At 49.6% G+C, this 25,677-nt stretch overlaps 1 protein-coding gene across 8 annotated transcripts in view; it reads left to right on the forward strand.

Moving 5' to 3' along the window:
* The first annotated feature begins 540 nt into the window (after positions 1–540).
* The window catches only part of BHMG1 (basic helix-loop-helix and HMG-box containing 1), a 307,327-nt gene continuing 282,190 nt past the window's right edge, over positions 541–25,677 (forward strand). For 4 of the 8 annotated variants that reach the window (XR_003851906.1, XR_003851907.1, XR_003851912.1 and 1 more), the window contains exons 1-2: positions 541–856; positions 18,668–18,758. Coding sequence is in view for 1 of the 8 variants with exons in the window: in XM_029571046.1 (XP_029426906.1) it covers positions 756–856; positions 18,668–18,758 (192 nt within the window). In the remaining 7 variants the exon portion in view is untranslated. The remainder of the gene's footprint in view (positions 857–18,667; positions 18,759–25,677) is intronic. The other 4 variants (XR_003851909.1, XR_003851910.1, XR_003851908.1 and 1 more) reach the window with 2 other exon arrangements.

Genomic DNA, 25,677 nt, shown 5'->3' on the forward strand with positions numbered 1-25,677 from the left:
TGTTTTTTTTTTGGTTGTGGTGGCGATCCATTCCATTAATTAACTTTCCTTTTGTACTTTATCTTCTTTTTTATTAAATCATTTTATTTATTGTATTGCACATAGGTCTGTAGTATTTTTTTGTAATTATTTTGGTGTACCCACTTTTTTTCTTTCTTATATTCTTTGTTTTGGTTGGAAGGGCAAGAAGAACATACTCCATCTGTTCCCCCACCCTTTCCAGCACAGTCTTTTTCTCTTTTCATTCTTTTACACGTTTTCTTGCAACTTGCATGGCTGATGCTTATCCGTGCCCTATCAAGAATGAGATCCTTTATTTTGCTATTAGTAAAAACAAAATAAAAATTGCCATCACAGATTTTTCACTTCCAAACGCTGATCACCGCTTTAACCAGTAGGTATGTTCTCGTTCCTCACTCTTTTCTTCAATGTGAGCCTTCGCTTTTAGAGAGAAATGGAGTAAGTTATTGTGATTACTTTTTTTAAATTTTACTCATATATTTGCCTCTGCTTTTCTTTGTCATGGCCAAAACGGCGCTGCATGTGGTAGCCGTTGGAGGCCGGGAAGTGGGTGGGGAAGGAGGTGTGAGGGACGGGGCGCGAGGTCCGAGCCCGCCCCCTCATTCTTCTTCCCGCTCTTTTTTTCTTCCCGCCCAGCTCTGAGGAGACCTTGCCATTTTCTTTGCTGTTGCAGTTGAAGGGTGGGAGCCGTCGTGCGGCCTCGTTTTCCCTCGCCAAGGACGCCCTCTTGACGGATGTGGGGCGGCGGCCGCCGACGGGGCCCGGGCGCAGGGCTTTACTCTCCTGAAGCGGTGCAGCGGCCCACAGCGGAGCGCCTCCTCTCCCCTCAGGGCAGGTAGGCCCAAGCTGCCTATCCATATCATTGCATGAAGAAACCTGTTTGTTCGGATTTTACGTCTAAAAAGCCATTCCCCCACAAGAACTTGCAGATATTGTCATCGTGAAGGACAAACACAGCTATAAATTAGAAAGCGGTGAGGGAAAGGGCTAAAGCCTGGGATGGGCACAGAAAATCCTCAGTGGTAGGAGAGAGAGGGGTAAGGCAGGCAGGTCCACATTTTAGCCGTCAGCAATTGCCTCCAGTGCCAAATTCTTACAGGTGCCAGGGCGTGGTTGCCACTGCCATGCCTAAATCGGAGCCTGGTGCCGCTCCTCTCCTCCAGCAGTGCCAGCTCCAGGTTGCGGCAGCAATTGAAGATTAAGAAAATTCAGAACGGGGCGAGGGCTGATGGACGCTTCCATGGTAATAGCTGGGCGGGAGGAGCGGAGCTATTAAAGGCCCCCCGCACGGCGTCGTCTTAAATCTTCCGGTGCTGCTGCGACCTGAAGCCGGCTCTGCCGGAGGAGAGAAACAGTGCCGCAACTTTGAGGTGAGGAGGTGAGGGTGGCCTTTATGAGAGAATGAGTTGGGCAGGAAGGCTCGTCCCCTCCCCTTTCCTTTTTCTGGGAGGAGGGGAAGAGTAACTCCTTTCTCTCCCATGGCCGTATGCCTGGGTCGGGCATAGAGGATTCTCCGTGGTGGGAGGTGAAAGGAGTAAAGCTTGGGTCGGGCACCGGGGATCCTCTTTATTTATTTGATTCCTATTCTGCCTTTTAGGTACTTTAAAAAGAGATGACTTTGAGATAGTGTGGGTATTTCTCTGTCCCAAGTTTGTACCTGAGGGAATGGAGGATGAAGTGACTTGCTCAAGGTCACAAGGAGTGGGAGCGAGGGGTACAGCCTAGGACAGGCACAGAGGATCCTCGGCAGTGGAAGCACAAGGGGGTAACGCTAGAAAAGTAGATGCTGTGGTGTACCAGTAGAAAGGGAGAATGAGCAGAGACTGGGTAGTCTAGGCGATATCCATGCTTCTGTACCCTCCAGTACAGGGGTTTAGTGGAAACTTTGTTGGAGATGTGCTTGCTTTCGCTGGAGGCTCATTGATATGTGGATCGTTGGGTACTGGAAATGCCAGTTCTCGCAACAACCTATAGAAAGCATAGGGAGATGCCAGCCAACTGCTGGAGGGCTAAGTAACAAGAAGATGACAAATTAAGCTATCAGATTAAAATAGGTGAAGTTCTACTTCTTCAGCTCAGTCAGAGTTCTTGATTCGGAGGTAGAGGCTTACCAAGTCAAATGTTAGGATCCTCAGGTAAAACTGTAGAAAAGTTGTTAGGATGGGATGATTATAAGTGGCTTACAAATATTTTTAATAAAAAATATATATTGGTACATTTTCAGAGGGAAAAGATGTTCTATTGCAGGGATGGGGGATGAATTTTGTCAAGGAATGGATTGACATAATATGATCTCCCTAGGCTTACAGGGAAGTAAAAATACACCAAGAAAAAATAGTAAAATAACAGGATTCACCGGAGTGCAGTGTGAGGCAGCTTTGCCAACCGTCAGTAAATTTACTGACAAAAAAAAATTTGTCAGTAAAAACATCTTAGTAACTAGGCCTGTGCCATGAGCTCACCTGTGGAACTGGGGACTATGTTTCAGTACATAGAGGTGAATCTCAGTGCAGTATGAACAGCTGTATATGGGAAGGACACTTTTCAAAGCCATTTACATGGGTAAAAAGTGTTCTAAACCTATAAATCAGCTGCCTGAAAATTGCCTTTCTCACAGATCGATACTCTAAAACTGCGGCAGAAAGAGTGTGGCATTGCCAGGCGCACCCTTCCTCCCCGCACGCACAGTTCTCTTGACCTAGCGCCTGATACTCTCTTCTAATTGCATGCAAATGCATGCTGCGGCTGTGAAGCTTTAGGGAAGGGTTAGGCCCCGCGCAACCCATTTTACTGTATAGGCGCTTAATACAGCGCCTATACAGTAACCTGGGTGTGCTGGTACCTGTCATTTCAAATGTCATTTGAAATGACAGGCACCAGGAAGTGTAAAAAACAAAAAACCAAAAATATGTAAAAACCTGAATGTTATAAAAAAAAATAAAAATTTTTAAATACCTGTCACTTTCCGAATTGTGCGGTCATCCAGGCAGCGGCGGGAGCCGGAGGGCCGTGTGGGTCCAGGCGGCTGGCGGCGGGAGCCGGGTGTTCGATTGAGGCCGCGGGCGGGTGGGCGCGTGTTCGATCGAGGCTGCGGGCGGGTGGGCGCCTGTTCATCCAGGCGGCGGGGGCGGGTGGGCGCGCGTTGGTTTCAGGCGGGCGGCGGCAGCGGCGGCGGGATCCGGGGGCGGGTGGGCGCGTGTTCAATCTAGGCCGCGGGCCGGGTCGCACAGGCGCGCATTCATTCAGGCGGAGGGAGCCGGCGGCGAAAGCGGCCTCCGGAAGCCCCCACCGGCAGTGAATGAATGCGCGCCTGTGCGACCCATGCGATTCGGTGCTCAATGCAGTCACATGCCCTGACGTCACGCCTTGAGCGCCGAATCGCACGGGTCGCACAGGCGCGCATTCATTCACTGCCGGTGGGGGCTGCCGGAGGCCGCTTTCGCCGCCGGCTCCCTCCGCCTGAATGAATGCGCGCCTGTGCGACCCGGCCCGCGGCCTAGATTGAACACGCGCCCACCCCCCCCCCGGATCCCGCCGCCGCTGCCGCCGCCCGCCTGAAACCAACGCGCGCCCACCCGCCCCCGCCGCCTGGATGAACAGGCGCCCACCCGCCCGCGGCCTCGATCGAACACCCGGCTCCCGCCGCCGGCCGCCTGGACCCACGCGGCCCTCCGGCTCCCGCCGCTGCCTGGATGACCGCACGATTCTGAAAGTGACAGGTATTTAAAATTTTTTTTTTTTTCTGACAGGTTTTTATGTGTCCCACAGCATTACATTTTCTCGATCATCTCTGTATCGCTTTTTTTTTATTGTTTTTTATTGTGTTTGAGTATCTTAAGTGGTGTCGATGGATTTGTTACAAGACTCACAGTCCTAACACCTACTAGGGGGAGGCGGTAAACTAACACGTTAAGGCCGCGGCAAAACAGCGGGTTACTAAGGAGATAATATCAGCGCCCGTTACAGTATCGGAGGGGAATAGCTAATTCCTTCATTATACAGCTAATTCGTTCATTTACACATCATATACATGCTGCGTGCGGAAAGGGTTATGTGTCTAATTTAAGAAGCGCTACGGACGCGTGAAACTGGAGACTGTATCGCTGGATCGCCTTACTCGTCTGTATTGTGCGCTCCCAGCACGTTACAGACGGGAAATATTCAACCGCACGTTACTGTATCGACCTGTCAATGTAACTACACATATAGAGGGCATGTCTGAGTACATGTTTAGGTGGGGGGAAAGGAAAATAACATATGTAGATTCCATTTTCAAATTAACTTGTGTTATTTTCAATGAAAAAGTACCTGCAGAAAAGTAGGTGTACTTGTGGCAAATTGTAAAGTATGCATGTACTTTTGCTTTGAATACTGGCACAAAGTCCATAATGGGCAATTTTCAGAGCCCCTGAACTGCTTGAGGTATCCACAGATGGGTAAGCTAATTTTCAAAGAGAATCTTCCCATGGAATTACCCTTTCAAAATGTGCCAGTGGGCATATCGAAGGTATTTTGCAAAATTTTATAGCAAAATGAAATCAACTGTGTGTACTTTCTCTCTCATCCTAACCTTACTTTTTCACAGCATGTATACTTTTACCATACTAATGGGGGAACAATCTTCAAAAGTCCATTTTACACAGGTAAACCTTTGAAAATTGTTCTAAAAATGCCAATGATAAAACATGTCAGTAAAAAAGTTAGGTTTTTAGTTAAAATATGGAAGACTCAGTAAAAGATTACCATGAGTTAGCAATCCTGGTCAGATGTCCACTTCGTCCTATGTTACAGTGAACACATCTATGTCCCTGAGACCATTGCTCTGCATTTTTATTTAAGAAGCTCCATTAAAAATTATTTACAGAGAAAAATACAGACTTAGCTGCTCAGAAGTATTTCTTTGGCTGACACAGACCATTTCTATCTAGTAGTGTGAATAACTGAATTAACTCCTTGATACAATGAATTATAATTTTCCTTTTTGTCATCATATGAAATGCATTTATTTGACTCTCAAACTCTTATTGAAACAGTGGGGTTTTATATATCTTCCTTGAGATAACAAATTCAAAGTGGTTGCTGTGGACAACAGATTTACAGAGGTAGCAAAGGAAGTGAATAAGTGTTGACAGAGCTGATAGCACAACTACAGTTAGTCATTCAGTGCCTTGGATACTATTGGCTTTTTCTCACTGGATTTAATTGATTGTCAGTGTTAGAACAGGCCCACAAAGATCCAAAATACAGATAGATAGGATTTTAGACAGTGCAGGAGAGGAGCCAGCAGTCATGGTACATGTGGGCACCATCGACATAGGAAAATGTGGGAGGGAGGTTCTGAAAGCCAAATTTAGGCTCTTAGGTAGAAAGCTGAAATCCAGAACCTTCAGGGTAGCATTCTCTGAAATGCTTCCTATTCCACATGCAGGTCCCCAGAGGCAGGCAGAGCTCCGGAGTCTCAATGCATGGATGAGACGATGGTGCAAGGAAGAGGGATTCAGTTTTGAAAGGAACTGGGGAATGTTTTAGGGAAGAGGGAGTCGTTTCCGAAGGGATGGACTCCACATTAACAAGGGTGGAATCAGGCTGCTAGTGCTAACTTTAAAAAGGAGATTGAGCAGCTTTTAAACTAGAACAAAGGGGAAAGCAGACTGTTGCTCAGCAGTGCATGGTTCGGAGGGAGATATCTTAGAGTTAGGGGATCCCAACAGAGAGGTTCCACTAATAACAAAAGTAGTCCAATTGCCTGTAATTAAAAACTCACCTGAGTTACCTCTGATGATTGAAAAGCAGAATGTTAATACATACAAAAAACACACTTTGAAATGTTTGTATGCTAATGCCAGAAGTCTAAGAAGTAAGATGGGAGAAGTAGACTGTATAGAAGTGAATGATGACATAGACTTAATTGGCATATCAGAGACAGGGTGGAAAGAGGATAACCATTAACGGCTATTAATCAAGTTGACTTAGGGAATAGCCACTGCTATTAATTGCATCAGTAGCATGGGATCTTCTTAGTGTTTGGATAATTGCCAGGTTCTTGTGGCCTGGTTTGGCCTCTGTTGGAAACAGGATGCTGGGTTTGATGGACCCATGGTCTGACCCAGCATGGCAATTTCTTATGTTCTTATGCTGTACTGGGGTACAAATTATATCACAATGACAGAGAGGAGCATCTTGGTGGCGGAGTGGCGCTTTATGTCCAGGATGGCATAGAGTCCAACGGGATAAAGATCCTGCATGAGACTAAATGTACAATCGAATCTTTATGGATAGAAATCCCTTGTGTGTTGGGGAAGAGAATAGTGATAGGAGTATACTACCGTCCACTTGGTCAAAATGGTGAGATGGACAGTGAAAATGCTAAGAGAAATTAGGGAAGCTAACCAAACTGGTAGTGCAGTAATAATGGGAGACTTCAGTTACCCCAGTATTGACTGGGTAAGTGAAACAGGGCATGCTAAAGAGATAAAGTTCCTGGATGGAATAAAAGACAGTTTTATGGAGTAATTGGTTCAGGAACCAATGAGAGAGGAGCAATTTTAGATCTAATTCTTAGTTAAGCACAGGATTTGGTGAGAGAGGTGGTGTGGCCACTTGGCAATAGTGATCATAATATGATCAAATTTGAATTAATGACTGGAAGGGGGGCAGTATGTAAATCCACGGCTCTAGCGCTAAACTTTCAAAAGGGAAAACTTGATAAAATGAAAAAAATAGTTAGAAAAAACTGAAAGGTGCAGCTACAAAGGTGCAACAGGCGAGGGCATTGTTAAAAATACCATCCTAGAAGCACAGACAGGATGTATTCCATGCATTAAGAAAGATGGAAGGAAGGCAAAATGATTACCGGCATGGTTTAAAGGTGAGGTGAAAGAGGCTGTTTTAGCCAAAAGATCTTCATTCAAAAATTGGAAGAAGGATCTTTCAGAAGAAAATAGGATAAAGCATAAGCATTGGCTTGTTAAATATAAGATATTGATAAGAGAAAATTTGAAAAGAAGTTGGCCATAGAGGCAAAAATGCACAATAAAAACTTTTTAAAATATATCCGAAGCAGAAAGCCTGCAAGGGAGTTGGTTGGACCGTTGGATGATCAAGGGGTTAAAGGGGCACTTAGAGAAGATAAGGCCATCGCGGAAAGATTAAATTATTTCTTTGCTTCGGTGTTTACTGAAGAGGATGTTGGAGAGATATCCATTCTGGAGAAGGTTTTCATGGGTGATGATTCTGATCAACTGAAACAAATCACTGTGAACCTGGAAGATGTGGTAGGCCTGATTAACAAACTGAAGAGTAGTAAATCTCCTGAACCGGATGGTATACACCCCAGGGTTCTTAAAGAATTAAAAAATGAAATTTCAGAACTATTAGTAAAAATTTGTAACCTATCATTAAAATCTTCCGATGTACCTGAAGATTGGAAGATGGCCAATGTAACCCCTATATTTAAAAAGGGATCCAGGGGTGATCCGGGAAACTATAAACCAGTGAGCCTGACTTCAGGGCAGGGAAAAATCATGGAAACTGTTATAAAAAATAAAATCACAAAACATTTAGATAGACATGGTTCAATGGGACATGGCCAACATGGATTTACCCAAGGGAAGTCTTGCCTCACAAATCTACATTTTTTTTGAAGGGGTGGACAAAGGTGAACTGGTAGATGTGGTAATTTTGGATTTCTAGAAGGCATTCGACCAAGACCCGCATGAGAGGCTTCTAAGAGAACTAAAAAGTCATGGGATAGGAGGCGATGTCCTTTTGTGGATTGCAAGTTGTTTAAAAGACAGAAAACAGAGAATAGGATTAAATGGTTAGTTTTCACAGTGGAAAAAGGTAAACAGTGAAGTGCCTTAGGGATCTGTACTTGGACTGGTGCTTTTAAATATATTTATAAACAAGCCCTTAAGCCCGTTAAAACGGGCTACATCCCTCTGTCTCTCACCTCCCCCTCTTTCTCTCTCCCCTCACTCTTCACCACCCCCTACCTCCCTCCCTCACCCACTCCTCCCCACCCTCCCTCCCCTCTCACTCAGTCCCTCCCTCCCACTCAGTCTCACTCACTCCCTCCCTCTCACTCACTCAGTCCCACTCACTCAGTCCCCACTCCCTCCCTCCCTCTCCCTCAGTCCCACTCACTCCCTCTCACTCAGTCCCCCCCAGTCCCTCCCCCTCACTCAATCCCTCCCTCCCTCCCACTCAGTCCCTCCCTCTCACTCAGTCACTCCCTCCCCCCTCTCTCCCTCCCTCTCACTCACTCAGTCCCACTCACTCTCCCTCAGTCCCACTCCCTCCCTCTCTCTCCCAGTCCCACTCCCTCCCTCAGTCCCACTCCCTCTCACTCAGTCCCCCCTCTCCCTCTCACTCAGTCCCTCCCCCTCAGTCCCTCCCTCTCACTCAGTCACTCCCTCCCACTCTCTCTCTCCGTCCCTCCCTCCCACTCAGTACGTCCCTCCCTCGCTACTGGCCGCTACCACCGCCCGCCGTCGCCGCCACTCGCTACCTCCGCCGCCGCCTGCTACCGCCGTCGCCGCCCGCTGCCGGTACCGCCGCCGCCGCCCGCTGCTGCCACTGGACGCCGCTATTTTTTTTCTTTCTGACGCTGGCTCAGACCGACGTGCTCGCCCGCACATGCGCGGTAGAGCTGGTCTCTACTGCGCATTTGCGGGCCGTCGGTCAGAGCCCATTTATAAGGTAGATGATCTGGAAAGGGGTATGTCGAGTGGGGTGATCAAATTTGTAGACGACACAAAATTATGCAGAGTAGTTAAATCTCAAGAGGATTGTGATGAATTTCAGGAGGACCTTGTGAGATTGGAAGATTGGGCTTCCAAATGATAGATGAAATTTAACATGGACAAGTGCAAAGTGATGCCTATAGGGAAAAATAACCCTTGCTGTAGTTACACAATGTTAGGTTCTACCTTAGGAGTTACCATCCAGGAAAGAGATCTAGGCGTCCTAGTGGATAATACATTGAAATCATCATCCCAGTGTGCTGTGGTGGTCAAAAAAGCAAACAGTATGTTAGGAATTATTAGGAAGGGAATGGAAAATAAAACTGAGGATGTCATAATGCCTCTGTATTGCTCTATGTAGGAACCACACCTTGAATTCGGTGTGCATTTCTGGTCACCGCATCTCAAAAATGATATAGCTGCACTGGAGAAAGTGCAGAGAAGGGCTACCAAAATGATATGGGGCATGGAGCTCTTGATTGCTGTTTTCCAAGTGGAAAGATTTAGAATTAAAGGAGAAATACCTACAGTACCTGAATATAATCCACTTTGAAGTGTCTGAAAGATAGACTATAAACCAAATAAATATAAATACATTTTTACATGGATCTTTTTACAATAAAAAACATAGAACATTAAAAAAATGGCTTTATAACCACATCTTGTAAAAAAAAAAAAAAAGCAGATACTCACTGAAAATTCAAGACTGTCAGGTAAGAACATACAAATTTCCATACTGGGTCCATCAAGCCCAGTATCTGTTTCCGGCAGTGGCCAGTCCAGGTCACAAGTACCTGGCAGGATCCCAAACAGTAGATAGATCCTGTGGGCTGAATTTTAAAAGCATTGCTTGCGATGAAAGGCTCATATATGTGAATATGTGGGCTGCACATGAGCATCATGGATTTTAAAAGCTGCTATTCCTGTATGTACCCGGATCAGTCCAGACAGTGGGTTGAGCCTCCTTTCCAGCAGGTGGAGACAGACTAAAACTTGAAGGATGCCCTATATCAGGACAGAGCCTATCCTCTACCCCTTCAGTATTCGTCTGCCTCCAGCAGGTGCAGCATCTCCCCTTCGGTTCTCTGCTGTAGGCTAGTCAGCCTCTTCTTCTTTCTTTTTCGGCTCAAGCAAGTAGTTCTTTTGATTCCCGCTAGTTTTAGAAACAAAGGAAAAAATCTGTGAAGGAAATTTTGCCTTCTTTTAGTGTTTTTACTGTTTTTGTGTGGGAGACGTCCGTCTCCCAGGTCTTGCCCGGCTCAGGGGGGCTTTGTCCCTTTTGCAGGAGGGGGTTCCCTGCATAGTCCTGAGTCCGTGGACGCTTCCAGGTGTGGGGACCGACGCTATCCGGGCCTCGTTCCCCCTCTGGCTGCCGAGAGGGTTTTTTAACCCGCTGCTGCGCTCAGTAAAAAAAAAAAAAAAAAAGTTTAAAAGTTTCATACTTTCAATAAGTTGCAGGTACTCACCTACCTCTAACATATTTGCAGCAGTTGACCAGCTTTTTTACTTTTTTCTGGTCATAGTAGGGCTAGAACCGGCAGCCAGAGAAGCAGAAGGCAGCAGGTTCCCGCCTGCTCTCTCCTGCTGTGCAGGCTGTCAATCAAGCTTTTTTTTTTTTCAGCTTTTTTTTCTTCAGCCGCTGCTTAGCTATGTCCCGGCTGGCAGCCTGCCTTTCTTGTGGGCTGCCCTCTTCACGTTTTTCGCAGCAGGACCTTTACACTGCTTGCCTGCCGGGTGGGGAAGGTCCCTCCTCGGCAGGACAAGCAAATTTAGCCCAGGGTTCCACTCCTCCCGGCATGGCTAGGCCTTTCCCGGGTCGGCAGAGCCCGGGAACGGCCGCCATCTTGGATTTTTCATCGGGGACGATTTCAGTGCTCCCTGGGGCTGGGGGGGGGCCAGATTTTTTTGATTTAACCCCCGATTTGGCCCCCGCGGGTGCCCAGGAGGGGGGTCCTGACCTTCCCTCGCCCCCCCCCCCCCCCCCCCCCCCCGCCAAATCCAGGGTCCCTTTTTCAGCGGATTTCGTCCTCCTCATGCACAAATCTTATCTAGCTAGCCTGCATGAGCTGGACGAAAGCCCCCCCTTGCCCCCCCCGCCAAAAATCCCTCGTTCAGCGCCGTAGACCACTGGACCGGCCGCGGAGCCCCAGGGACCAGTTCGGGTGCGGGTGGTCCTGGGGGTGCCCCCCCCCCCCCCCCCGGTGTCTCCCGTGTCCTCGGACCCCGCTGCTTCCTCGGATTCGGCAGATGCCCGCCCCCAGAGGGGGATGACCCTAGAGCCCTTTTCGTAAGGAGGAATTAGAGCCCCTCCTCCCTTTTGTTTTGCAGGAGCTGGGTCTGGAGAGTCCCTCCGTGGATAATCTCATGGCCTCGCTCCCTAGGGATATGATCCTGGTTCTGGGAGGGCTCCGGGCTCCGGCCTCGGCCTTTCCCTTCCACCCCATGCTTAAGCTCCTTATCCTGCGGGAATGGGAGGCTCCTGAGGGTGCGCTTCGGGTGGGGCGTGCGATGGATAGGCTCTATCCCCTCCCGGAGGAGGACTTGGAGCTGTTGCGATATCCATCGGTGGATTCTTATGTTTCTGCAGTGGCCAAGCACACCACCATTCTGGTGGAAGGTTCCACAGCCTTGAAGGATTCACAAGATCGTAAGCTGGAGGCTCACCTGAAGCGCATCTTCGACATTCTGGCCCTCGGGGTCCAGGCGTCTTGCTATAGCAGTCTCATGATGCGAGCGAGCCTCTAGTGGGTCCAACAGTTACTCTGCGCCTGGGAGCTTCCGCCAGGTGAGGCAGAACAAGCCGAACGTCTGGAGGCAGTAACCGCTTACGTATCGGACGCCCTCTACGATCTGGTCTGTGTCCAGGCGAAGGGGATGGTTTCGGCAGTGGTGGCCCGGAGGCTCCTTTGGCTACGCCACTGGTCGGCTGATCAGTCCTTGAAGACCCGGCTGGGCACGCTGCCCTTCAAAGGTAAGATGCTCTTTGGCGAGGATCTCAAGAAGCTTATGGACTCCTTGGCTGACAACAAGGTCCATAAGCTCCCAGAGGACCGCCCTAAGTCTTCCCGATCCTTCGCGGCCTCTCGCTTCAGGGGCCAGCGTCGCTTCGCTCCTCGGGGGCGGGGTGGTTCTGCGAGGGGGTCTTCTCGTGCGCAGTCCTGGTCGCAGTCCTTTTGTGGCAGACGGCCCTTTCGCGAGGGCCAGCCCGTGCGTGCCACCGCTAAACCTGCCACGCAATGAAGTTCAGCCGACCCATTCCTCGATTCCTTACCTCGGCGGACGCCTCTCCCTATTCTTCGAGGAATGGGTCAAGATCACATCGGATCAGTGGGTCCTCGACATTATCAGAGACGGGTACGCTTTCGACCTCGTCAGGGAACTTCCAGATCTCTTTCTTTTCTCGCCTTGCGGCCGGGCCAAGAGGGACGCAGTGGTCCAGACTCTCTCCAAGCTTCTGGATCTGGGAGCGGTGGTCCCAGTCCCGGAAAGGGAAATTGGCGCCGGCCAGTATTCTATTTACTTCACCGTGCCCAAAAAGGATGGGTCCTTCCGCCCAATATTGGACCTCAAGAGGGTCAATCGGGCTCTCAAGATCCCCCACTTCCGCATGGAAACCCTGCGGGCGGTCATTGTGGCGGTCCGCCCCGGAGAGTTCCTTGCTTCCCTCGAAATCGCAGAAGCTTATTTTCATATTCCCATTCACCGCGACTATCAGAAGTATCTCCGATTCCACATTCTCAACCAGGACTTCCAGTTTCGAGCTCTCCCCTTCGGCCTCGCGACCGCTCCTCGCACCTTCATGAAGGTTATGGTAGTAATAGCGGCGGCCTTGCGCCGGGAGGGGATTCTTGTCCATCCCTATCTGGACGATTGGCTCATCAGGGCCAAGTTGGAGACCTCTTGCCGGCGGGCGGTGGATCGCGTCTTGGAGCTCCTTGCCTCTCTCGGGTGGATAGTGAACTTTTCCAAGAGCAAGCTTCAGCCCTCCCAGGAGTTGGAATTTCTGGGAGCCCACTTCGACACCCGAGTAGGCAAGGTTTTCTTACCTCGGGCGCGAGCCCTCAAGCTGATCGAATAGGTCCAGACTTTGATTGCCCTACCTTCTCCGACAGCCTGGGATTATCTCCAAGTCCTGGGATCCATGGCTTCTACCATCGACCTTGTCCCCTGGGCTTTTGCTCATATGCGTCCGTTACAGAAAGCTTTGCTGTCCCGTTGGCAGCCAGTGTCGGAGCAGTTCCACGTAGTCCTTCCGTTCTTGGATTCTACTGCCGACGAATTACAGTGGTGGCTGTCTCTTCCTCATCTTCTGCAAGGGATGCCTCTTCAAGCTCCACAGTGGACGATAGTGACCACGGATGCCAGCCTGTTGGGCTGGGGTGCGGTCTGCCTTTCTCAGTCCACCCAGGGGACATGGTCGCAGATTCAGTCGCGCTGGCACATCAGTCGACTGGAAACTTTGGCAGTCCGCCTGGCTCTTCAGGAGTTCCTTCCCCTGATCCGCGGCAAGGCAGTACGAGTCCTGTCCGACAACTCCACCACAGTCGCCTACATCAGTCGCCAAGGGGGCACTCGCAGTCCCCTGGTAGCCTTAGAAGCCAGCCGTCTCCTCGCTTGGGCGGAGCGTCACCTACAGTGCCTTGCGGCCTCTCACATCACCGGAAGAGACAATGTTCAAGCCGACTTCCTCAGCCGGCAGTTGCTCGATCCGGGAGAGTGGGAGCGCTCGGACGCGGCCATGGCTCTGATAGTAGACAGGTGGGGTCCTCCTCACCTCGACCTCATGGCGACTCTGCGCAATGCCAAGGCCAATCGGTTCTTCAGCCGCTGGAGGGAGCATGGCGCAGAGGGCGTGGATGCTCTGGCTCTACCTTGGCCAGCGGACGTCCTTCTGTACGTGTTTCCCCCGTGGCCACTGGTGGGGAAGGTTCTCAGGAGAATCGAGCTCCACCGGGGACCGGTGATTCTCGTCGCTCCCGAGTGGCCGCGAAGGCTGTGGTTCGCGGATCTCATCAATCTAGTGGTGGACGGGCCCCTGCGCCTCGGTCATCTTCCTAGTCTCCTCCGGCAGGGGCCTGTATATTTCGACCAGGCCAATCGCTTCTGTCTTGCGGCCTGGCTTTTGAACGGCGTCACCTGAGGCGCATTGGTTATAGGGAGGAGGTCATCTCCACCCTGCTGCGAGCCCAGAAGCAGTCGACTTCTCTGGCCTATGTGCACATCTGGAAAACTTTTGAGTCCGCGTGTACGGAGGCGGGTGTCCCTGCGCGCTCCGCCTTGATTCCTTTGATTCTTTATTTTCTTCAGAAGGGTCTCTCTAAGGGCCTCTCCTTCAGTTCTCTACGTGTTCAAGTCTCTGCGCTCGGCTCTCTCCTGGGTCGGGTGGACGGTCATGCCTTAGCAGCTCACCCTGACGTGATTCGTTTCCTGAGGGGCGTTAGACACCTCCGCCCCCCCTCTCGGGCTACGTGTCTGTCGTGGAGTCTCAACCTAGTCCTTCGTGCTCTCTGTGCGGCTCCCTTTGAGCCTCTTCGCCACGCTACGCTCAAGGATCTTACTCTAAAGACTGTCTTTCTGGTCTCTGTTTCCTCTGCTCGCCGTATTTCCGAGCTTCAGGCGCTGTCCTGTCCGGAGCCCTTCTTGCGTTTCTCGGATTCCGGGGTTTCTCTCAGGACGGTTCCTTTCTTCTTGCCTAAGGTTGTTTCCGCTTTTCATGTCAACCAGTCGGTCGAACTCCCATCGTTCTCTCCGAAGGAGATTGTGGGTACGGCGGGTGGCGACCTTCGTCGGCTAGATGTGAAACGAGTCTTGCTTCGTTATCTCCAGGTCACTAATGACTTCCGGGTATCGGACCATCTCTTCGTCCTTTGGAGTGGTCCCAACCGCGGTAAACAGGCTTCTAAGACCACGATTGCGCGGTGGTTGAAGGAAGCCATTTCCTCGGCGTATCTTTGTCAAGGTCGTCCGCTTCCTGAGGGTCTGAAGGCCCATTCTCTGCGTTCTCAGGCTACTTCTTAGGCGGAGAGTCAATCTGTCTCCTCGCAGGAGATTTGCAGGGCCGCCACTTGGACGTCTCTGCACACTTTTGCTCGGCACTACCGTCTGGATGTACACGCTCCGGTGTTCGGTTCCTTTGGGCGGCAAGTGCTTCGAGCGGGACTGTCTCGGTCCCACCCAGTTTAGGGAAGCTTTGGTACATCCCACTATCTGGACTGATCCGGGTACATACAGGAATGGAAAATTAGTTCTTACCTGTTAATTTTCGTTCCTGTAGTACCACGGATCAGTCCAGACGCCCTTCCCTGTCTGTCTTCTGTCCTCTCGAAGCTTGTTTTCTTGCAGGTCTGCAGATTTTCATATATTTCTTTGTGCAAGATTACTGAGCAATTACACCGGAAGCCTTGGTCGTTTTCTTATACCAAGTTGGTGCAAGAACATATAGGTATACCATGTTTTTCTACATTATTCTATATTTGCTCCGTTGAGCTTTACAGTTACTTGCTTGATCCTATTCTTGGGTTTGTTGTTTTATGCTTTGACATACATTATACTGAAGGGGTAGAGGATAGGCTCTGTCCTGATATAGGGCATCCTTCAAGTTTTAGTCTGTCTCCACCTGCTGGAAAGGAGGCTCAACCCACTGTCTGGACTGATCCGTGGTACTACAGGAACGAAAAATAACAGGTAAGAACTAATTTTCCTATTAAGCGCATACTCTTTTTGAAAATTACCCCTTTAATGTTCACAGTACCAACCTTGATAATGAATGATGTCCTGTCTATATTAGCACCCACCAGCCTCATAATGAAGGACATTGGCACTTTTGATAATGTATGTGCTCAGATTCTACATTTTTTAATACATAATATAGTTCTACTGTTAATTACAAAATTTGTGACTGTGTGTCAATGTGGTATCACCCTATTCCTGAACATACCCAGATCAGTCCAGAAAAGTGGGTTGGATATCCCTACCAGCAGGTGGATTCATAGAGCAAAACTTTGGGCACTGCCATATATACAAGAGTGCCACCTGCAGTCCCCCAGTATTTCTCTGACTCCAGCAGGTGGTAGAGATGCACTCCTGCAGTCTGACTAATTTCATTTTATTTTTTAGTTACTTAGTTTTTTTTTCAAGGATCTTGGTCAATCAATCGTCTCGAGACAAGAGCTGTTTGACTTGCCCTACAAGCATTCCGACCCTGGGTTCAGGGCAAAATGGTTCGAGTGTTCTCAGACAATGCGACGATGGTGGCTTACATCAGCTGTCAAGGTGGGACAAGAAGTTCCGTGGTGGCTCTCGAAGCACGACTCCTGTTTGCCTGGGTGGAGCATCATCTCAAGGGAATTGCCGCTTCTCATGTCGCCGGAGTGGAGAACGTTCAGGTGGACTTCCTCAGCAGACAGCAACTCGATCCAGGAGAGTGGGAACTGTCCTCCGAAGCATGGAACCTAATTTGCGCTAGATGGGGCGTGCCACAACTAGATCTGATGGCAACTCAGGTGAATGCGAAGACAGACTGATTCTTCAGCCACCGGCGGGAGCGGGGCTCGGTGGGTCTCGACGCTCTGGTGTGTCCGTGGCCCACAGGGAATCTGCTTTATGCCTTCCTGCCGTGGCTCCTCATCAAGCGGCTTCTCCGTTGTATAGAACTCCATCCGGGCAGAGTGCTACTGGTAGACGCCCATGGTTCGCGGATCTGGTTCGCATGACTCTAGAAGGTCCATTGCAGCTGGCTCATCTTCCGCATCTTCGGCAGGGACCTATATTTTCGGATCAGGAGGATCACTTCTCTCTCGCGGCTTGGCTTTTGAGAGACGACGTTTACGCTTGAAGGGTTATTCTGAGCAGGTCATTTCCACCCTTTTTCAGGCGCGACGCCCGGCCACTTTTATGGCCTATGTTAGAGTCTGGAATCTTTTTGAGTCATGGTGTCACGAGCGGGCCTGCCATCCATTATCTGTGGATGTCTCTCGGGTGCTGGACTTTCTGCAACAAGGGCTCGCTAAGGGATTAGCGTTCAATTACCTTAGGGGCATATTTTCAAAGGGTTACGCGCATAACCCCGAAAACCTGCTCCTGCGCGCACTGAGCCTATTTTGCATAGGCTTGGCGACGCACGCATGTCCCGGTGCTTTGAAAAAGGGGTGGGGCACAGGTCTGGGGGCGGTCCCGAGTTCTCTGGCACAGTGGCCATGCCGGGGGATGGTGCACCGGCAGGCGTAACTCCTGAAATAAAGGTAGGGGGGGATTTAGGTAGGGCTGGGGGGTGGGTTAGATAAGGGAAGAGAGGGGAAGGTGGGGGGAGCGGAGGGGGAGCGGAGGGAACGGGGAAAGCCATTGGGGCTCCCCTAGGGCTCGGCGTGCACAAGTGTGCACCCCCTTGTGCACGCGCTGACCTCGGATTTTATAACAAGCGCGTGGCTGCGTGCGCATGTTATAAAATTGGGCATACATTTGTGCGCGCCGGGTAGCGCACACAAATGTAGGCCGTGCGTGCGCAGGTTATAAAATCTGCCCCTTAGGATACAGGTAGCGGCTTTGGGTGCCTTGCGAGGCAGAGTTAATGGCCGTTCGCTTGCAGTTCACCCAGATATCTCCCGATTTTTCAAAGGGGTTAAATATTTGCGACCTCCCGTCCGTTCTGTTTGTCCGGATTGGAGTTTGAACCTGGTACTTCATGTGCTATGTGGACCCTCTTTTGAGCCTATCCGCAGAGCTTCTCTGAAGGATTTGACCCTAAAAACAATCTTTTTGGTGGCCATTTGTTTGGCTCATCAGATTTCAGAATTACAGGCGCTATTGTATCAGGATCCCTTTCTTTGAATTTATGATGATAGGGTGTTGCTTCGCATGGTCCCATCCTTTGTCCCGAAGGTCGTTTTCGGCTTTTCACGTCAACCAGACTGTTGAACTTCCAGGCTTTCCGCTGTGGTCTTGGGAGTCCTCTCAGGGTAGAGACCTTCATCTGTTGGACGTGCGCCGCATTCTAGTACGTTACCTGGAGGTTACTAATGCCTTCTGATGTTCCGATCACTTATTCATCCTCTTTGGGGGCCCTAAGCAGGGTGACAAAGCGTCTAAGCCAACCATATCGTGTTGGATTAAGGAAGCCATTGCTTCGACATACATTGCCCGAGGTTGTCAAGTTCCTTTGGGTCTCAGAGCTCATTCCACCAGAGCCGAAGCTATGTCCTGGGCAGAGTGTCAATTACTGTCGCCTTAGGAGATCTGTAGGGCGGCTGTGTGGTCCTCTTTACACACTTTCACTAAGCATTACCGACTGGACGTTAAGGCTTCTGATGAATCGTCCTTTGAGAGTGTTCTGTGTGCGGGTCTTTCGGGTTCCCGCCCAGTGTAGGGTGGCTTGGGTACATTCCACTCTTCTGGACTGATCTGGGTATGTTCAGGAAATGAAAATTGGTTCTTAGCTGCTAATTTTCGTTCCTGTAATACCACAGATCAGTCCAGAGGCCCACCCCTTGCTTCTGATACCGAAAAAGACTGTCTCTTGGCTGAATTTCAAGGAGCTCCTCCTTTTATGCAGATAGGTTTGTTGGAGCAGTTACTTTGGTTAATGTTTTTTTTACTTGCGGCGAAGTGGGGTACAGTGGTTTTTGTTCAACCCTTCGCCGATTACCGTTGTTTTGTGTGGGCTTGGGTACTGGCCAATACTGAGGGACTGCAGGTGGCACTCTTGTATATATGACAGTGCCCAAAGTTTTGCTCTCTGACTCCACTTGCTGGACTGATCTGTGGTATTACAGGAATGAAAATTAGCAGGTAAGAACCAATTTTCATTTATGCACAAGTCCATTAAATATTTGCTTTGCTAACATTTTGTTCTCTGCACCATATTTCTTATTATTTTCTTGTTTATTTTTTAACCTCTTCCTCTACAGAGAGAAGCGCTGTAAGAATACAAGCACACTTAAGGAATTAGCTCTGCTTCTTCCTATTCCATTGCAAACTGGCAGCAAAAAGCTCACCAAGGTACGTTAATCTGACTGGGCTTCCCAAAATAATCTTCCCCTGCTTGCAAGATTATCACTCACAAATACAGAAGAAAATGTTGTCATGGAAGGGGGAAGATGGGATGGTGTTATCTCTATCACAGTCTTTTTTTTCTACTTGAGGTAGCTAGATTTGAAACATATTGGGGCAGATTTTCAAAGCCTATGCGCGCCAGGCCTATTTTCATAAGGCCCGGTGGCGCGCATAAAGCCCCGGGACGCGCATATGTCCCGGGGCTCGAAAAAAGGGGTGGAGAGGGGGCGTGGCAAGAGCCTCCAGGCACAGCGGCCATTTGCTGCTGTGCCCGGATTCGCGGGCTGGCCATTTGCCGGCATGCACAACCCACACCTGCCCGGAGGCAGGACTGGAGGCCTGGAAGGCAGTCATCGTGCCCGGAGTCAAAGCCGGGAATGGCGCGTCTCACAGCGGCAGCGTCGAGGCACGAAAACCATGGTGCACGGCGGAGGAGACTCGCACTAGCCAGTGCTGAAAAGCTCCGCAAGCTCGTTGACAGCGTCGACACCGACGAAGCACAAAGCGAAAGCGCCGAGTCGCAGATCTTCGGCGCCGGGATCGGCGCAAATTACAACGCATGCACCGGCCCAGTGGCACCGGAAGAGCAAACTACGATGCAAGTAGCGCCGCTACCGACGCAAACGGCGTTGAAGGAATCACACGAAGCTCTTCGACCGAAGCCTGCGACGCAAACTTCGGCGCCAGACCTGCATAGGTCGATGCATTCGAAGCACAAACGTAGAATTATTGGGTCAGAGCACCTGAAACGGCATACTGTCTCGGCACCAACGATCGGGCCAAGACCAGCAACAACTGCCCCACTGTCATTTAGACGAAGCTCATCTCCACATACCCCGGGCGTCCGGGGGGGCAAGGGGAAACGCAAGAGGCACCAAAACACAAGGAAAGTCATCGACACCGGGCTCCGTCCTTACCCGGAAGATCTGATGAGCCCTCTCCACGTCAGTTTCACCCTAGTCCTAGGGTGACTGAACGGTCTTGTTCTCCAACGAGTATGGGGTATGGTAGATCAACCACTCACTTGGAAGAGGAGTATGTAAGGATCACATCATCTTCTTCGTCCTCCCTTGTAGGGAAGTCTCCTGTTCCGTCGCCGGGCTCCGACCAGGGCAGGGACGAATCGGATACAGGTAAACCAGTTCCGAAGAAGAGGAAACTAGAGTTGATTATAGCACCCTCAGTGCCACCTCCCAGTACACCATCACAGAGGCCGAGAATGCCCCCGCAGACGCAGGAAGCTTTTTTACATCTCTCCACTGCGCTAGCGGGTTTCTTTGAGGTGCTTGACTCCACCTTTCACCTCTCACCGTCTTCTACGGGCAGCACGCCACCTTCGCTTCAACTGGGGTCAGAATCAGAGCCACCGAGAAAACCCGCCACTGAGACCCCCAAAGATCTCTCCCCACCGGGTCCTTCCCAACCTCCGCCCCTACCCCTGAAAAGGGTTAAGTCACCCACAGTAGTGGATTCAGAATCATCACCATCGTCTCCATCGTCATCCACAGGATACCCCTCAGATCTACCGGAGGACGACCCGGAACCATACTTACCCCCAGAAGATCTCTCTTATCCGAAATTCTTGGATAAGATGGGAGCTCTTCTCAACCTAGACGTGCAAAAGTTGCCTGATCCACGGGCGGAAACATTGGGTATCCTCAAGATATTCGATATACCAGCGGAACCTACCGCGCTTCCGTCGCACAAAGTGCTCTATTCCTTGCTCGAGAAGATGTGGGAGTCTCCCTATACAACCACACCGGTGTCCAGGAAACTGGATCTAAAATTTAGCTTGCAAAAATCCCCGTTTTACTCCACACCTCAGCTTTCATACTCGTCTCTTGTAGTGGAATCAGCGATGCAGCGGGCCAAGAGATCCAAATTACATGGATTGGCACCTCCTGGGAAAGAGCAACGCCTTTTGGATGACTTCGGAAAAAGGGCATACCAGTCCTCTATGCTCTCTTCTCGGATTAGTCAGCACCAATTCTATTTGGTGCAGTACCTTTTATGAGAGTTTGCAGACCCTAATGGCTGCGCTACCCGATCTAGACTAGACAACGTCATCGGTCAATCATCCAATTCAGAATTTGGAAGAGGGAATCCGTCACCACCTCCGTACGGTGTATGAAGGGTTTGAGTCATCGGCGTGCACTTCGGCTTCAGCTATTGCTACCCGCATAATGGCCTGGCTCAGATCCAGTGCCATTAGGGAAGAATTACATGAGAGATTAGCGAACATTCCATGTAAAGGGGATAATCTCTTCGACAAATTCCAAGAGATGGTAGCAAACCTCAAAGACCAGGCGGTGACGGTCCAGTCACTAACTCATAACCCATCTTTCACACCTCGTAGGTATTACACATCTACTCGCAGACAACCATATTCTCGTCGGCCCTTTCGTCAGTACTAACAGTTTCGACCTGCGCCTTACAACCCCCCACAGCGGGCAACAACGCAGACTCCTCTTCCAAGAAGGGGAAGACCAAGACCACAAAGACAACCATCACAACAACCGCAGGTGACTGCAAAATCGACACCTTCTTTTTAGTGCCGCTGCCATCATCGCTGCCGCCATACCGCCCGGGCAGTATTTCATTATGCCTTCCATACTGGGAAGCCATCACTACAGGTTCTGGAAATGGTAAGACAGGGATATCAACTCCATTTCAACGTCAAACCCACTCTACCGCACCTGTTGTCCCCCCAATCTCGGGGCCAACAAAATCAATTACAGCAGGAAATCGCATCCCTCCACCAGAGAGCGATTCGTCAAATTCCATCTCGGGCTCGCGACAAGGGATTCTACTCACCGTATTTCCTAATTCCCAAGAAGACCGGTGGCCTGAGACCAATTTTGGATCTCAGAGAGTTGAACAAACATTTGGTCAAAGAGAAATTCAAAATGGTATCCCTAAAGACAATCTTACCGCTCCTCCAACCCAAAGATTGGATGTGCTCCATAGATTTGAAAGATGCCTATACCCATATTCCAATACACCTGTCGTCATGGCAAAACCTGTCTTTCCAATTTCAGAAGAGACATTATCAGTATCAGGTACTCCCCTTTGGACTCTCGGCAGCCCCCAGAGTCTTCACCAAGTGCATGGCAGTGGTGGTGGCACATCTCCGTCAGCGGGGTATCAAAATTTTCCCCTGTCTGGACGATTGGCTGATTGTGGCCACCGAGCCCCAGATTCTCAACAACTACCTACACCAAACCATTCAATGCCTGAACAGTTTGGGGATGATAGTCAATTACTAGAAATCAATTTTCATTCCGATGCAATCTATTCAGTTCATAGGAGCGCATATCGACACCGTCCGAGCCAGGGCGTTCCTGCCAAAAGAAAGGAGACTAGACATGTACCGCCTCTTTCGAACCGCAAAGGTACTCAAGACACCGTCAGCGAGACGGGTCATATGGTGGCGGCCATTTACATCGTTCCCAACACACAACTACATATGCGTCGTCTATAGTGGGGACTCAAACGACAATGGAAGCAACACACACAGCCGACAATGGAAGCAACACACACAGCCGTTATCAACCAGAGTGAAATTCACTCAGGCAATGCTACAAGATATACAGTGGTGGCTCCGGAGGAAGAATTTGCAGACGGGAGCATTGTTCTCCACTCCCCAGCACAATGCAGTCCTTACCACAGATGCTTCCCGGAAAGGTTGGGGTGCACATCTAGACCACCTACAAATGCAGGGTCTGTGGTCACCGCAGGAACAAGGCCTGCAGATCAACCTCTGAGAGCTCAGAGCGATCAAGAACGCCCTCCATAAGTTCCTTCCGCACTTAAGAGGACAAAGAGTGATGGTTTACACCGACAAACAAGTCGCGATGTTCTACATCAACAAACAAGGAGGGTCCGGTTCCTGGTCCCTATGCAAATTTTGGAACATGCGGCTCGGCACTCCATATGGCTACAAGCCACATACTTGCCGGGAGCAGTCAATACTGAAGCAGACCGTCTAAGCAGAATATTCTTCCCGCACGAATGGACACTCAACCAACAGGTGGTGGAAATGTTGTTCCATACGTGGGGGGAACCGACCATGGACCTTTTCGCCACAGAACTCAACACGAGACTTTCTCGTTTTTGTTCAGTTTGGGCCAGCAAAGACTGGATAGCCCAGGATGCATTCCTCCTTCCATGGACGGAACCTCTCATGTACGCGTTCCCTCAGATTCCTCTCATAACACGTACAATACAAAAGTGCATAAGAGATGCAGCACAATTGATCTTAATTGCACCAGCATGGCCACGCCAACCGTGGTACACTCATTTGCTCTATCTGTCCGTAGTGGACCCGATATTGCTGCCGGACAGAGACGACCTCTTGACGCAAGAACAGGGAACCCTGTTACATCCCATGCACAGCTCCCTACACCTGACGGCGTGGAGATTGAGCGGTTCCTATGGAGAGAACAAGGGATATCGCTATCCGCATAAACTATTCTCCTAGCCTCGAGAAAACCCTCTACCTGTAGAAACTATAGTTTCAAGTGGAAGTGGTATACGACATGGTGCTCTTCGGAAGGGATACCTCCCCTGGATTGCTCTCCGGAAAAATTACTGGATTACCTTCACTCATTGTATCAGACGGGCCTCGCTACCTCGTCGATCCGAGTACATCTCAGTGCCATAGCCGCTTACCACAGACCGTACAACGGACAACCCATCTCTCAGAAATCTTGAAATGAACGGATGACCAAAGGCCTCACTCATCTTCGACCTCCCATCTCAAAGCCTCCGGTTCCGTGGAATCTCAATTTGGTGCTAGAACAATTAATGGTAGAGCCATTTGAACCAATGGATGAGGCCCACAACAAATACCTAACCTGGAAAGTAGTATTTCTCATCGCTCTGACGTCAGCCCGCAGAGTGAGTGAACTCCAGGCGTTGGTACACTACTCTCCATACCTCCAATTCTTTCATAACAAGGTAGTATTGCGAACACACCCATCGTTCCTACCAAAAGTAATCACTCAATTCCATTTGAACCAATCCATCGAGTTGCCAACATTCTTTTCCAAACCGCATCAGAACGAAAGGGAAAGATTATTGCATACATTGGACTGCAAAAGGGCGTTGGCGTATAATAAACGTCGCTCACAGTTGGAGACTAGAGTGTCACAGTTATTTGTTTCTTTCAATCTGAACGCTCCTGGGATCCCAGTAGCCAAACGGACTATATCAAGCTGGATTGCCCAATGCATTCAATTTTGCTACAACAAGAGGAAACTAACCTTAACTTCGCGCCCAAATGCACACCAAGTGAGGGCAATGTCCACCTCACTTGCTTATCTTTCTCAAGTACCACCAATAGACATCTGCAAAGCGGCGACGTGGTCTTCATTACACACGTTTACCACTAGACCAACAGACATCGGACGACGCTAAACTGGGGAAAGTGGTTTTACAGACAATATACACCTGAGCTGCAACTGACTATCCACGCTTTGGATCACGCCAAAAAAAAAAAGGGAAAGAAAAGACTTCAAAATCAGCACTATAACAGCGTGATCGAAGCTTAGGACTCCCATGACAGCATGGCTAATTCAGCCCTGCTATCAATGGGGAAAAAGCAAGTTTGCTTACCGTAAACTGTGTTTCCATAGATAGCATGATGAATTAGCCATGCTCACCCACCCACCCACCTCCCTGGACAGTCAGCAAGTTCTTAACCAACTGCTACATCACAGACTGAGGAGAGACTGTTTTTCTGCGCGGGAAGGCACGCATAGCTGCACAGAGCAAAGCGCTGTTTCTACTAGAAAGCTCCACCTCCTGGGCCCTGATGGACAGTTCACATGACAGCATGGTTGATTCATCCTGCTATCTACGGAAACACCGTTTACGGAAAGCAAACTTGCTTTTCCGAAGCTGAGCATTGAGCAAAGGCACGATGAAGAGCAGGAACATCCTGACTGCAGCCATTAATCCCACGAAGCAGTCCTGCAGTGAGATCTCATCCTCTTATGTAATCCCGGGATTGGTAACTGGATAAAAGACAGGAAACAGGATAGGTCAGTTTTCCAAATGGAGAAAGGTCACTAGTGGAGTGCCCCAGTGGTTTGTATTGGGATCCATGCTATTTAGCATATTCATAAATGATCTGGAGAAAGAAACAATGAGTAAAGTGAACAAATTTACAGATGACACAAAATTGTTTTGAGTTTAAAACAGCAGTGGATTGTGGCAAACTGCAGAAGGACTCTTTGAGACTAGGAGATTGGGCATCTTAATGGCAGATGCAATTTAATGTGACTAAGTGCAAAGTAATGCATGTAGAGAAAAATAATCCCAACTACAGGTACATGATGCTGGGTTCTATGTTAGTAAAAGGACCTCTGAGTTCTTGAAATCTTTGGCTTTCTATGTGGTGGAGATCAAAAAGGAAAATAGAATGTAAGGAGTTGTTTGGAAAGGAATAAAGAACAAAACTGAGACAATCATATTGCACTTGTATAGATCTGTGGTGCAACTGCATAAAAAATGTTAAAGGGGATGGAAAATCTCCCTTATAGAAAAGGCTAAACAGATTAGGGCTTTTCCCTGTACATACCAGGATCAGTCCAGACTGCTGGGTTATGCCTCCCTTCCAGCAGATGGAGTCAGAGAGAAATTGAAAAGCACCTCCCACATAACCCGGGGTGCCACCTGCGATCCCTCAGTATCTTCTCTGACTCCAGCAGATTGAGAGGCATAACCTGCGGTCCTGATCTCAAAATTTCTGGGGCCGGGCGGTGTAAGATAGACCGGAGGAACGCTCTCTCTCTGAGGACAATTTCCCTGTAAAGATGCCTCCAAAAAGAAAGGGTAAAGTGCGTTTATGCCCCACCGAAGC

Source organism: Rhinatrema bivittatum, chromosome 11, assembly GCF_901001135.1.
Source record: "Rhinatrema bivittatum chromosome 11, aRhiBiv1.1, whole genome shotgun sequence".
Lineage (NCBI taxonomy): Eukaryota > Metazoa > Chordata > Amphibia > Gymnophiona > Rhinatrematidae > Rhinatrema > Rhinatrema bivittatum.